Source organism: Amblyomma mixtum, chromosome 3 (genome assembly GCF_055824585.1).
Source record: "Amblyomma mixtum isolate Tamu chromosome 3, ASM5582458v1, whole genome shotgun sequence".
NCBI classification, from domain to species: Eukaryota; Metazoa; Arthropoda; class Arachnida; order Ixodida; family Ixodidae; genus Amblyomma; species Amblyomma mixtum.
In genome coordinates, this window is record NC_143014.1 from 302,405,718 (window position 1) to 302,419,974 (window position 14,257).

At 44.7% G+C, this 14,257-nt stretch overlaps 1 protein-coding gene across 2 annotated transcripts in view; it reads left to right on the top strand.

Annotated features, from left to right (window-relative positions):
- The first annotated feature begins 1,660 nt into the window (after positions 1-1,660).
- The window catches only part of LOC149355424 (FK506-binding protein 15-like), a 108,722-nt gene continuing 96,125 nt past the window's right edge, over positions 1,661-14,257 (top strand). Inside the window, exons 1-7 of one of the 2 annotated variants that reach the window (XR_016291506.1) lie at positions 1,661-2,008; positions 2,158-2,261; positions 2,336-2,399; positions 8,005-8,074; positions 9,414-9,488; positions 11,407-11,505; positions 11,933-12,106. Coding sequence is in view for 1 of the 2 variants with exons in the window: in XM_089583785.1 (XP_089439911.1) it covers positions 1,956-2,008; positions 2,158-2,261; positions 2,336-2,399; positions 8,005-8,074; positions 9,414-9,488; positions 11,407-11,505; positions 11,933-12,106 (639 nt within the window). In the remaining variant the exon portion in view is untranslated. The remainder of the gene's footprint in view (positions 2,009-2,157; positions 2,262-2,335; positions 2,400-8,004; positions 8,075-9,413; positions 9,489-11,406; positions 11,506-11,932; positions 12,107-14,257) is intronic. The other variant, XM_089583785.1, reaches the window with a different exon arrangement.

Here is a 14,257-nt window from a genome sequence, read left to right on the forward strand (position 1 = left end):
GAGATACTGCGAATAATTATGGGACCGCAGGTTTGTAATGGTGTCTTCAGCTGAGACGCACTGCCTCCGTGCCGGTGCGCAGGAAGTGACGTCAAATACTACACGAGTGGCACGTCACCTTGCACATCAGCCGAACGTGCGAAACACTCACAGAGTGTCGTTGCTCTTCCTGCCGTCTGTTAACCGAGGCCTCCGAGACCCTCGATGATCTCAGAGGCTATTCCTACGAGCGGCCGACGCCAACTAGAGCAGTCAACAGTTTGCACAATTAGCAACAGCCTCTTCAAAACAGTGCTCAGTGCCGCGCTTGTAACAGGCGTTGATAGAATCGCCGGGAAACGCGGGATTCACGAGCCTGATCGTGAGGTACTGCGATTAATTATGGGGGCGCAGGTTTGTAAGACACCACAACAAGGCGTTATTCTTGCCGGTTTCGATGCATACGCCTTTAGAGCTTCAGATAGAGTAATTTTCGAAAATATCAGCAGGTGATCCTCAATCCGCTAAGCGCCCCACATTGTCGCTTTATTGATATCCTTTAGCCGGCGCATACGTTGACAAAATGTTCGATGTTATAAAGTGCAGGCATGCCGGGTGAACAGCATAAGCCGTTCGCTGCAGGCAGAACTTGCAAGACTAAAAATATTGACAAACCTTTAATTTCCTCATAACGGAAGGCACATTGCTTGCCGGCCGGTGGCTGCGTGGTTGCAGCGCGAATAAATGCATTGCAGCTGCTGTAATATTCAACATTTTTTAAAAATGTGCCCACTTGTAATGATCCGTCCGTTTTTCCACTTCGTCGATGCTGCGTCAACCAACGAGCGTGAACAGCGTCGTCTGCTAGCGCGCGCTGCACGACGGGATTGCACCGCGCTCCACCGTCGGTCTCCACGGTGGCGCGGTGGCACGCACGCGTGTCGTGCTCGTCCCACCCGAACGTACGGCACTGCACCAGTGGCATCCAGCCGAACGTGGGGCACCGCACGAGTGCGTGGAAAACTCCACGAGTGCCGTCAGCCGAAGACACCATAAGACACCACACCAAGGCGTTATGCTTACCGGTTTCGATGCATACGCCTTTACAGCTTGAGCTAGAGTAACTTCCGAAAATATCGGCAGGTGATTCTCAATCCACTAAGCGCCCCACATTCGCTGTATTGATATCCTTTAACCTGTGCATACGTTGGCAAAAAGTACGATGTTATAAAGTGCAGGCATGCCGGATGAACAGTATATGCCGTTCGCTGCAAGAGCTAACTTGCGAGACTAAAAATATTGACAAACATTTAATTTCCTCATAACGGAAGGCACATGGCTCGCCGGCCGGTGGCTGCGCGATTGCAGCGCGAATAAATGCATTGCAGCTGCTATATTATTCAACATTTCTTTAAAATGTGCCCACTTGTAATGCTTCTTCCCTTTTTCCTCTTCGTCGATGCTGCGTCAACCAACGAGCGTGAACAGCGTCGTCTGCTAGCGCGCGCTGCACGACGGGATTGCACCGCGCTCCACCGTCAGTCTCATGGAGGAAGAAAAACCTCCATGGTCAGTCTCCACGGTAGCGCGATGACGCGCACGCGTGTCGTGCTCGTCCCACCCGAATGTACGGCACTGCACGAGTGGCATCCAGCCGAACGTGGGGCACCGCACGTGTGCGTAGAAAACTCCACGAGTGCCGTCAGCCGAAGACACCATTTGAAAGATCCGCGTACTTTTTCGGGGTTTTGGCCGTTTTGAGTCGGTTGGATGGCAACAATGTGTTAGCGTGCGGCTCGCTCTCTCGTTCCTCCATGCTCTCTCGCTTTCATGCTCGCTCTGCTCGCTGAAGCTGCCAATCCGATATTGCCTTGCTCTGCTGGGGGGTGGTTACCTGCGAGCATCTTGAGTTTGCAGCGCGCTATCTGTGAGAGGCTCGCACACGCCCACAGTTATATGTGCCCTGAAGAATAGCAATGTTATTTGGGAATGACGACGATGATGCTGATTTTACTGTGCAACCTGGCAGGTGCGTCGTTTGGAACAACACTTTGTTCTTGGATAGCTGGCGTTAATTTAGTGGAATTATGCTACTGCTTATCGGAAGAAGTGATACTCTCCGTCATCGTGATGTCCCGACAAAGTGTAAGGTATTTATTCGTCTATTTTTTCTTCCAGCTCGAATCTTGCTAGTCTCTTTTCGGACAACGAAGCCGCAAATGCCGGCAACAGTTCACTGACATACACGCCTCCGAAGCAACCGTCAGTTGGTAAGGCCTCTGGTGAGTCCTGTCTACCGTGCATGTAACTGGAGAGTCATGACGACGTCATCGCACTGACCTTGTTTTTCTTGCAGATAAACAGTCTTCGTCCGGTACCTTATCGCTACTACACGCTGCTGCTGTTCAAGCATTTAAGTAGTGAGTCATTAAACCTCCGAGTCACATTGGTTAGCTCCACTTCCAGAATTACAGTGCATCGCTGTAGCACCGTACCTTGAAAGTAATTAGAAATGCTGCCGAGATTTATGTGTGTGCCTCTAAACGCGCCCTGCATGCGGATCGAGCCTGACAAGTGTCTTCGAAAGTTTTTCCAGCTGTGCTTGACGGTAACGCTCTCTGAATGCTGTCTTGTGCAATAATACGGCATTCAGATACATTCGCGAGTCACTGCTGTTTTATTTACATCTCGACCTACGACAGTATTCGCTTCTTATCTGCGGGCACGCACTGTCATCTTAATTCGTATGCACAGTTCAACCCCATGTGGATGGAATTAATCCAGAGCCCTCCGCTACGCCGGCTTTCCTCATGGCTCACGTGCAGATTCGTGACGTTACGCTCCACATACCAGAACCACTGTTTCTTTCTTTTTTTGTTGCGAAATTTTGTGTGGTGGGTTTTGTAGTAAGTGTATAATTGGTTCATAACAGCAGATTGCAAGGCAGACCTATGTAGTATGTGTTGAAACAATGCCCAAGCAGAAGATCGGGTTCGAAAAATAGATAATGTTGGTGGATGCCAGTAAGTAAATTACTCCCTTAGTATGGATCTTTAAGGAATGACATGAATGCGTGCCATATATTGACAGCGCTGTAATAAATTTTGTTTTGTGTTAATGCATTTTATGCAGAATCTATCAAATGCCCCATCTCCCTAGCATTCAGTGCAACCTGTTACACATGATTGTGGTATTGTGTGAAGTTTGACGACGCAAGGCTGCATGTGGGCTTTGAGAAAGCCATAGTGGGGGGTTCTGGATTAGTTTGACCACCTGGGGTTCTACCTGCACTGGCATTGCACAGCACACGGACATGCTTGCATTTTACCTCGACCGAAGCTTGGCTGCTGTGGCTGGGATTTGACTCCAGGGCCTAAGGTTCACAGCAATTCCTTCTGTTAATGTTAAAGCCATCTGTTGTTCCCACAAGCAGAAATATGGGCAAGCAGTCGGGTTTAGGTTTGTGCTTGAAACAAAGGGTGGCTTTACCAGTAAGTGAAGGTGTCATCCCTGAAGTGTTTGTTGCTGCCTATAACTGCAATTAAAGGGACGGAAGGAAGTGAAAGGGGATGCATGATGAATGGTCGGAGGTTCTGGATGATAGTGTTTGAACAATGTATACATGCAAAGAATGTGATGTGGTACTAAACAGTGTAAAAATATTATCTAATGCTCATGCAGCCTTGGCCAAAATTTTTTGATTCTCTAGGTATTCCAACTTGTTACCTTGGAAAAGTTGGAACATTTGTTGCATTTTTTCAGCGTTTAGCAAACTACAATGTTGCGTGTATATGCAACGTACGAGCACATCTAAAGAGTTTGAACTTTCATGTGTGCTGTGCATTATTGTGAGCACAACTACCAACATTTGCTTGAATATGAAACTTGCCAATGTTAAGAGGTGGCACACATGTACAAAGTATACATGCACGTGTCTTTATACTGTCAACGACCTTGCTCATTAGTTTGTGTTAATTTTCTTTTTTATTTTATGCGTGTGCATGTGTGAGAGAGAAAGATCTCAACGGCAACACAGAATTGCTGCTGGGATTTTTCATAATGTACGTTGCCGTTGCCATGTAGCACACAATGGTTATTCTTCACTCATTGGTGCAATCTGTGTTCTGCTGTGACTTTATGGTACACTTTGGGGTTTAGCCTCTGAAGGTCAAAAGGCCTTATGTTGAGACAAATTTTTTTTGTTCCTTTCCAAATTGGGCCTGATGCTGAATGTTTCCTCTCACCTTCCCCTCTCCACATAAACATATTGTCATCAGCCACCTTGGGGAAGTGTCTGGTTTCAGCCCTGTCATTTTGATAACGTTAGTGGGGGATTTTATGAATTGAATTTTCTAGTTTATCAGGGAGGCACCAGTGAGGCATTGTCGAGGGTCAATCAATGCTGCTGCCATTTTGCATAGGTCATTTTGTCCTAATGAAAAGCTGCAACCGGTGTTAGACTACAGTTACTTCATATGGAAATCACCCGCTAACAGTCCGTTCATGTCAAGCTGCTGCAACTTCCAAGAAGCCCAAATGTGTATGTACAGTAACAATGCTGTTCAACAAACGTCAAAACTGCCCACGTGAAATCAATGAATCGTTGATTACCTCAGGTTATGCGGGACACGCTGTAGTGAAGGGCTCCGGAAATTTTGAACCCCAGGTGGTAGAAATTTCCGGAGCCCTTCACTATGGCGTCCCTCATAGCCTGAGTTGCTTCAGGACATTAAACGCCAATAAACCAAACCAAACCAATGACAGAGACCACAGTAGTGAGGGTTCTACTGAAGTGAATGACGAACAGCCAGACAAGTGCACTTTTAAATAGCCATAATTTTTCAGCCACGATACCATGTGTGTCATGCACAGTGAAGGGTACTAATGTTTACTTTTTTTTTTAGGCAGAAAAAATAACATGGAGTTCTTCCAGTTAATGCAAATTCCATGTATCAAAGCAAAGTTGAAGTATCAGCTTCCAGAGATGCAGAAAGTATAAAACAAGGTGACTTGCTACATAAGTGAAGTCACGAGCAAAACAAGAAATTTTTGCCTAAGGCTGAAATATGCCTGCAACGGGCATTTCTTCAATTGAATAGTTGATTGATGGATTTTGCTATTTGCTATCGAATTGCTGCAGATGCGAACATATGTATGTACAGATTAAAACAAGAAGCATTTTAGGTTATTCATTGTTCCTCCTTATGTGTTGTGGACAAATTAAAGAACTCAGCTGGTAGTCTGTGTTAATTGTTCACAATTCCAATTTATGTTACTGATGTTTATAAAGTGAAGCCACCTTTCTGGCGGTTCCTGCGTGCCTACCTGGGGTATTCATGGCCCCTAGTTTCCCGCGATTCTGCGAAAAATCGTGGATTTATGCATTTCTGACGGGATTTTGTACTGACAGCCAAATTCTCATTTTTTGATACAATTGTTGTTACAGACATCAGTAGGAATTAGTGCACTGCACGGGCTCGGGCCGGCCCAAAAGCCGGGACATGATCTGTTTTGTCGTCGGGCCTGGGCCGGGCCCGGGCCTGAAGTTGCGGGCCCGGGCCGGGCTCGGGCTTAAAGCTGCGTACCCGAGTCAGGCTTGGGTCTGTACAGAAACGGCTGGTGTCCGACTATTCATTCACTATTGCAGAGTGAAGTACACAACTGCGGCATTGGAGCTGTGGGTTATAATATGCGCGGAGAAAAAAACTAAGCTTTAGTCATTGACTTATATATTTCCTTATTTCCATGCCATGGTGGTTTAGTGGTCAAGGCGCTTGATTACTGAGTCGGGGAACCAAGGTTTGCTCCTAGCCTCGGCGGCCGCATTTCTGTTTAGGCGGCAAGCATGACAGCCATGTACTTTGCAGTATCGGTGCTCGTTGAAGAAACCCGGGTGGTCGAAATGATCCGGAGCCCTCTGCTTCGGTGTCTCTCACAGCCTGACTCCCCTTGGAACATAGCTTTTATTTTATAGCTATGTTTTTCTCATGTCGAAAAATTTCCAAACTAAAGCGCGTTGGGTTTTCTTTTTGATCGGCTCACTGGAACGTCTCGTAAATGAAATAGCCACAAAAGCTCGCGAAAGTTTGTAAAGCTCATTTCATAACCACATCTATCCCTCCTCGCTTCTTCAGCCTGGTTGTCATGACAAGTGTTCATCTGTAAGTTATCACATGGTTCGCATTATCTTCTGCTCCACCAGTAAGAGTAAAATTCAACCGGTCTTAATTGGCCATTGATCGTTCGTCATCCCATAACATACCAGCACACTATTAGAAATGCATTCGGGAAGAGCATGTTAGTTTAGGATGCTTATAGTCTTCAAACACACACCGTGAAATACTCAAGTCTTTTAGCTTTTCGTTTCTGCTGAAAGGTGACCAGTTCGGCTATGAGTTGAACCTGTGAGATCGCGTTCACTAAAAAAAAATGTCATCCCACTGCTTGCTAGGCAGCTTTAATGTTTATACTTCGTGGGCGCCAAAATATAACTGATTAAAATCATGTGGGAATGAAAAGTAGTGCATTACGCGCGCATGCAGCCCTTTTTATTTGGCTCTCGGAACTTCCGAGTTTATCTTTGCGCACCTACACGAGATCACTGTCCAAAAGATGGGCCTGGCGAGCACAACTCTTAATCACTTCCTTCTGGGTTAAAAAGAACCAACCTTCTGTAAGCCAAACTGTGGTTTCAGAACCTTTGTCGGCCAGTTTCTTATCCGTCTAGTAGCAGTCTACTTGCTCAGAGTGAGCAGTATACCTCAAGTGATACTGTGAAACGGGCCGGGCCGGGCCCGGGCTGGGCTTCACTTCGGGATTCACGGGCCGGGCCGGGCTCGCTAGAGCGATAAATTAGCGGGCCTGGGCCGGGCTCGGGCTTCAGGTCTTGGGCCCGGGCCGGGCTTGGGCCTCAGATATAGGCCCGTGCAGTGCTCTAGTAGGAATGACAGAACCATGGGAAAAGGACTAATTTAACTTATTTTCACGAATATAACATGAGAGGGAGTTTGAGACCCGAGGAAAATTTTAAAAATAAGATTGCAGTTATAACAAAATCCAAAACCCTCAAGTCGACCATAGCTAAAAGAGGATCCGCTGCCTTTCAGGTCCCTACCAGGAAAAAGGTTGCAGTTTGCAAGTGTGCCTGGACTTAGTTGAGAACCACCAGTCCTTGCTGCTAAGTGTCAGGTGTACTTGGAGACTGCTCGAGAGGTGTACTGTAGTGATGCAGACATTGCACAGTTTCTCTCTAAGAAAGACGAACAGGGCGGAGACTTCGATGTCCTGCCTTTTTTGGCTGGAATGGAAGTGTCCCCAACCCTCTCTTCCACTGAGCTCAAATATCTGTCTTTCACAATGAACCTTGTTGAAGCAGAGGGATCATTCATTAATTGTAGAGATCTAGCATCACACAAGCTTCATTCTTTTGAGTGGAGATAACAGGAAAACATTACTTGATGCAGAGTTACAATGGCCACATTCAATTTCTGAAGAGGGACCTCTGCAGCATGTAAGGCATGTGCTTGGAAAATAAACTTGCATGTTTCTTTCATGCATAACACTGCTTCCTGCGGAATTTCGCGGATTCTTTATTCTTCATCCGCAGAATTTAGGATTTTCTACTGCAGAAGGTTATATTCCTTATTCATACTGGTGTTAGTTTAACGAAACATTGCTTAGTCAGGGTCTTTCCTCAAGCCGCCGCGGTGGTCATGGCGCTTGGCTGTTGACCCGAAATATGTGGGTTCGATCCTGGCCACGGAGGCCCGTGCACTGTACATTGTCATTGCACGTTAAAGGTCTTTAGCCCCAGGTGGTTGAAATTTCCCGAGCCCTTCACTACAGCATGCCTCATAGCCTGAGTTGCTTTGGTACGTTAAACCCCCCGTAAACCAAAAACCAAACCAAGGTCTTGCCTTGTAGTGGCCCCTTGAGCTCATTCATCGGAGTTTGACAGTGTAACAAGGATTTCATAGAACCTCCTCGGCCTGCTTGTCATTTCCCACGTCTCTCTGTTTCTTCCAGTGAAGGAAAGAAGCCAAGCAACCTGGGAAGGCTGGGCATTGCAGTGCTAGGAAACCATGAAAAGGGAACTGTAAGTTGCAGAAGCTGTGAGATCCTGTGCTAACTGCAGTTGCAAGGGTACGCTGAAAGCAACTCTAGCTTAGAAAAGAAAAAAAATGCATCTTGCAGCTGTGTATTGGTGCTAGATACAACTAGAACAGCAGTTGACGAAAGTATGCCATGGTCCACAGCGGCCTGTATTACTCCGCTGACCAATCGCAGCAGTAAACGCAGTCACTCTTTTGAAGTTTGACTGACTGCAGTGGTGCCCTAGTTGTTTGAGGACCCGCCTTGCATGTGGGAGGTGCGGGGTTCGATCCCCAGTGCTGCCGGGTACCCGCCCGATATACAAGCTTTCCCGTTGCCTGGTGCTCAGCTTCTTTAGGTTGAAATGATTCTGAAATGGGTCTTCGACCCCACCTTGAGAAGACGAAATCACCTTATGCCATGGCGCTGTTTGGCCCTAGATGCCCTTGCACCATAAAAGTTCGGTCACTTCAATGTTTGATGATATCAAACAGAAAGCATCAAAATTCGTGACCTTTAATTTGATACGGCAGTTGGTTTCTTGTTTAGGCAACAAGAAAAATTTTGGACTACTTTTTTGTTGTGGAGGAATTCTGTGCAGCAGTCTTGAATGTGGGCGGAGATTGATTGCAGAGTTGAGTTGTATCAGACTATTAATATTTTCTGTGGTGCTGTGTGAGGCTAAGATTGCACTGAGCCCTCTGCCCTGATTGGAGATTCGGGCAAAGTTGTTGTGCCCTCATGTCATGGATAAATGGTCATGGATAAATCGTGTTACTTCTTTTTCTTCTTTCCTTCAGTCCAGTGCACACGCCATAATCATTATTTTCTTGTAGAAATTCTTTTACTTCAGTTTGCAGCCATCTCCGACACCAGAATACTGTTTTCATTCTGCTTTTTTTTTCTTTGACAGTCAAAATAGGGTGCTGTCAATTGTGAACATATGCACAATTGTCACTGCCCTGCGTATTTTTCTTATAGCAGTGCCATGCTATGTATAGGGGGTGCCTCTGAAGCATTCTTGCAATTACATTAGGTGGGAAGAAAAGAGAAAAGGTTTTGGAAGTGCAGGGGACAAATCCTGCAGCCAGTACTGCATGCTTCCTGCTGTACTCTTTTGTAACACGAGCAAAAAAACTGTGCAGCTCACATTTTGCTCCAAAACATATTCAAATTAGTTTTACTGGCATGGGAGCTCAAAGTTTGCCTTTTTGTGCATTGTTTTAATGGTACATTGAGAACTCAGTGCTAAATGTGTGTTTAACTGGGCATGGAGACTGAGGAGCACAACAGTGTCATAGTCAGGCGCTTTTTTTTGATTGCCGTGGTCATTTCTATTTCAGTACAAGCTTATTTTGTACAGAGAGAAGCAACAACAGGTGGCTGTTACTGCAATAAATGCACAATTTGCCATCAGAGTAAGTGGAGCCCATCTTTCCTACCCTTCTTAATTGCTACCGGGGTGATAATATGGTTGACAAGCCGACTTTTGCTCACTGTTCTGTCCATCCCATTTTAATCTTGAGCCAAAGATTCGTGTGTGCCTCAAGGAGAGACCTTGTATTAGGTCTGGCAGATCGAATGTAGTGCATGTGTTGGCTTTTCTACTCAGGCAAGGCTGTATGCACCTCTTTGGCCTTTCTCTCGGAGCAGTCCCCATGTCACTGGGTCCGTAGGCACAAGCGTAAATACGGGCAGCACATAAGTGCGGTAAACCAGTTCGCCGTTTTAAAGTTCACAAGGTTTTGCTTGCATTGTTACAGCTTATGCAAGTTCATAGGAGTGTGGGTCAGTTTGTGCCATGCATATTGCCTGAGCAAATATTGCACTACGTTATAAGTAACCTGTATGATGAGAGGAATTATTTTTGGATCTGTAAGCATTCGCTGCAGAAGACCCTGGGGTTTAATTCAGAAAAGAAAGCAGCAGCAGAGCTGAAAGGTGGGGACAAAGAGACTTATGACACAACTTTGCGGCTGTATTCTGAGGTTTGGGGAGGTACAAGACATTTGCAATTTACAGATTGGCAGTTTATCTTCGCTTCTCTTTCTCAGCACTGCTTCTTCACATTTATTTGTCATTCCGTCAGAGTGTCAGCATTGGCTTGTCTCTTCGTGCAAGAAGGGAGGAGCGTACTTTCATGTGTATTGCTGAAGAAAGAAATGATGGTGCACTGATGCACAATTGTCCAAGCAATGGAAGAGTAGCATATGCATGCAGCGCTGGGTACATCCCTGGATGCAAAAAAGTGTCAGCAGCTGAGGAGCTCATTTTATGGCCCCTTCGCATTACTGTTTTGTATGGAAAAAGGCATGAACTAGTGAAAGATTCTTCGGAACAGACGCTTTTTCTTTTCTTTTGCATTTCACTGATGCTTACCTATATATAGATAGGGCTTTTCATTTTTGAGTTTTATTTTTCTAAAATTCGGAGAGTAAAAATCTCAAAAAAAAATTTTAGCATAAATTCGGGTAGGTTTCTGAAAAAAAAAGATTCATAATTCAGGGTTTTTCCGGCTCAGTTTTTGCAGCAAGAGACACTATATTAAAAGCGCTTGTCTGTGTTTGGTGCATAAAATGGTCTTTTTTGTTATCTTTTGCTCATTGTTTTCGTGAACAATACGGAACTGAAATTGCACTAAAGAACTGTTTACGTGATCAAGTGCATTTTTTTTTCTCATAATCTGCAGTAATTTTACCCGAAAATGAAGGGCCCTATATATATACAGCATAACGGGTGACACTTGCATATTGTGACATATTGGAAACCACTGAAGAGTTATCATCCCTTAGTGTCATTGTCTTGCGCAAATGTATGCAAATGAGGCTTAGAACATAAGCAACTTGAACGCTTTTGGTTTGTTGTGGTTTTATTGCTTTGGTGTATTGAAGTTGGGCTAAGCAGCATTTAAAAAAAAAAAAGGTGAGTAGTTTTGTGTGTGGAAGTTCTTTAGTCGGGCAACTGAAATTCAACTTCAGTTTCAGACATGCCAGTCACACTTCACGTGGTTACGACAGTGCAAAAACATGCGGACAAAGAAGAAAGGGCAGGACATCGGGATGCTCTGTATAGTCGAGCGGGACTAACCAACTCACCCAGTATTGCCTGTTCTTCTGTGTTCGTTGTCGTTTGCACTGTTGTAGCTATACTTCCGTCCTTCAGGCTCAAATAATTTTTGCACCAGTGGTAAAGGTTGTTGTGTTTTGTTGCAGTTTGTACAGGAGTTGCTTTGATGAATTGATGTATTGTGGTGCCTTTATCCAAGTTGCATTTTTTTTCGTTCGCTACTTGGCACTAATGGGCACAGCTTTTTTCTTGCTTCATTTGTGGCAACAGCTCCTGGGGAACAACTTCTTGAGCTTTGCCGACGAGAAGCGCTTCAATTGGTCTGTGAAGTTTGACAGTGAAGAGGGAGTCATCAATTTTCTAAAGCAGGTTGGTTGCATCTCCTATCAACTCTTGAAGACTCTTAGACTAAGTATAGAAAGACAGAGCATCTGGCACCTTTCCTGACAGATTTGGAAGGTTTTCATTTATACTTTTCAGACAAGTCCTTGCTGCTCCGGTTTAGTCGTGTATTATGCCGCTTTCTATTTTAGTGAAGAATATATAGTTTTTACCTTTGGTTGACGTACTGTCTCCTCTGAAGACACTCAGAATATGAGGGTTTGGATTTTTTTGCTTGTTGGGAGCTGTGACGGTGATTGTTGTTGGTTAAAATAAGCGTGTGGCATGCACACAACAAGGAGGAAGTTCTCGTAGTGCTGAACCAAGTGCATTTTGTGAAAGTGGTCACAACATGCAGGCCCAATCCTCTCCTGCATTGCTGGTGGGGTTAACTTTTCTTCCACTCCCATTTCAGGCTGTTGTAGCAAAGGCCCTGAGTCTTGGTGGTAGCCTTACCGAACTCAGCTACTGCATCTGCCAGGACTTGGTGGTTCCCGGGGAAGGTGATGGCGACAGCCTTGTGCATGGCAGCTCAGCAGTCATTAAATACACTGCTTGGCTCTTAACTAGTGAACACAGCCTCAAAAAGGCGAGTTTAACGACATCTTCTTGTACTGTTGTAGAATAGCCAGATTGTAAATATTGAAGTTTTTAAGTGATCTTAAATCGCAAAAGTGAGTCTAAATTAAAAGGCTGTTTTTCTACAATATCAGATGTGCAAATGTCTGCAAAGATAATGTTTTGTAATGTAATTTTCAAGTATGTGAGGCAGCTTACTGCGCACTTTCCTTCACCTTGAGTGACGGTGCATTGTAATGACCAGAGTCGTAAGCTGTAAGAGATAACAGTACTCACAGTTTCTGTGGTCAAACTATAGTCAGTTAAAAGCCAAGAATGCAGTGGCATGTACCCTTCCTGCGAGGCCCTCCAGCCAATAGCGTCGGCCGATTGTCATGACGCTGCGGTTAATCCCATTTCACAGAGGCACTTTCACACGAGGGCATCAACTGTGATGTCATGAGATCCAGTCGATGCCATTGACTGGAGCACCTCCTTTGAAGGGCATTCGCTGCTGCATTCTTGAGTTTGTACTTAGTGCAATTCTTTTTTCTGGTGTGTGAATGAGAGCACAAATAACAAAGCACGAAAAGGTAAAAAAAAAATGCCTTCATTAATGTTGTCAGTCTGCATACTTTTTGGAATGTATTTTACGGGTAGCCTTGCATTTGTGTTCTACATGGCAGCTGTTGAGTGAAACAAGCAAGGCTGCAAAGCAAGGTGGTGAGTGGAAATAGCCTGGCTTTGCTCCTTTATTATGCTAGCCTCTAGATTTCCTTTATTTCATTTAATACGGCGTTTGGGGTGATGTAACTTTTGCTATCAATTTTCTTTTGTTAGTTTGTTGTAAGCAAGCCTAGTTCAAGCTTCTCGTGATGCATGGTTGCCCTTTTCTGCTTCTTTCTGTATAGTGTGCTGCGACGTCACAGATGCATAGGTGATCATGCTTGGTGTCATGAATTTAGTCACTGCGATGGGCAAGACACTCACCCTTATCCCTGAGATCATCAATTGGACAAACACCTCTCCTTGCAAAATAAACGCTGAAATTATTGCAAGATGCATCGTTATTTGATTGCACTGGACTAATGAAATGCTTACAAATTGATTTTGAGTTCGTAAGCCTTTTGGATGGTCTAAAAGTAGTCTCCATTGCAATTTCGTTTTCTGTTCAAGTGTAAAGGTGCAGTTATGCCAATATGTGAAAGTGTTCACATTTTGAATCATTTTACAAAGCACATAGCCCGTCTATGGAGGCCTGTACTGCTTCCCTCGCATCAGTATCGAAATATTTTTTTCAGACATGGCTGACGTCAGCAAAGAATGTGGCATGAAGGGCAAAAACTTTTTTTTTTTTTGTAAGAAGTAATAAGCATAGAGAGAACTGTCAAGGGAACGTTTGTTTGAAACTTAGGAGAGATTGCCTGAAAAGCATGGTTCCAAAAAACCTTAAAAGTGTCCGTTTTTAGCTGGATGCATTGTTGGGCAATTTGGTTCGTGTTGAGTAAGCCAAGGTGGGCTGAGCATAAGGACATCCACGAGAGAGGTAACACGGGACAAGCACACTCGCTCATTTGTCCTGTTTTGTCTCTCTTCTGAGCGTCCCTTGTGCGTAACCCATCTTTCCGTACTTGTCAAATTTTTTAGCTTAGTTATGTATTAGAGCTTCTTTCCTTACCTTCAGCCTTGATTTTCGTCAAGCTCAAAGTGAAATGCCTTCTACCATGGACACACTGTCATCTAGTACATAGTTGTGTGTTCTTGCATTCATTTCGTTCTGCAATTGAAGCAAGCTATCTATCAGTTACTGTCATATTCCTTGCATTGTAGCACACATGCATGCCAGACTTCTGTGCTGTTTTTCTGGTTGTGATGCTTCGGCAACTAATCCTTAAGAAGTGCCAGTTTTCACCAGAAATTGCTTCTGGCACTAGTGAGACTGACCCTCAAGGAGACAGGTACCTGGCTGTCTCAGATTAATTTGCTAGCCTTGCATATCACATGTGACAGTGGTAGGATGGCGAGGTAGTCGTGATTTCACTCTCTGCTTTTGCAGGCATTGTTTTTTACTCTTTAAATACGTTCTAAGACTCTTTCGAAAAGTGAACATTAGATGATGAGACATTCATAAACATTCGTGCTTGCAATTAAGTGCAAAGTAGAGGGGACTGTGGTTTTACCT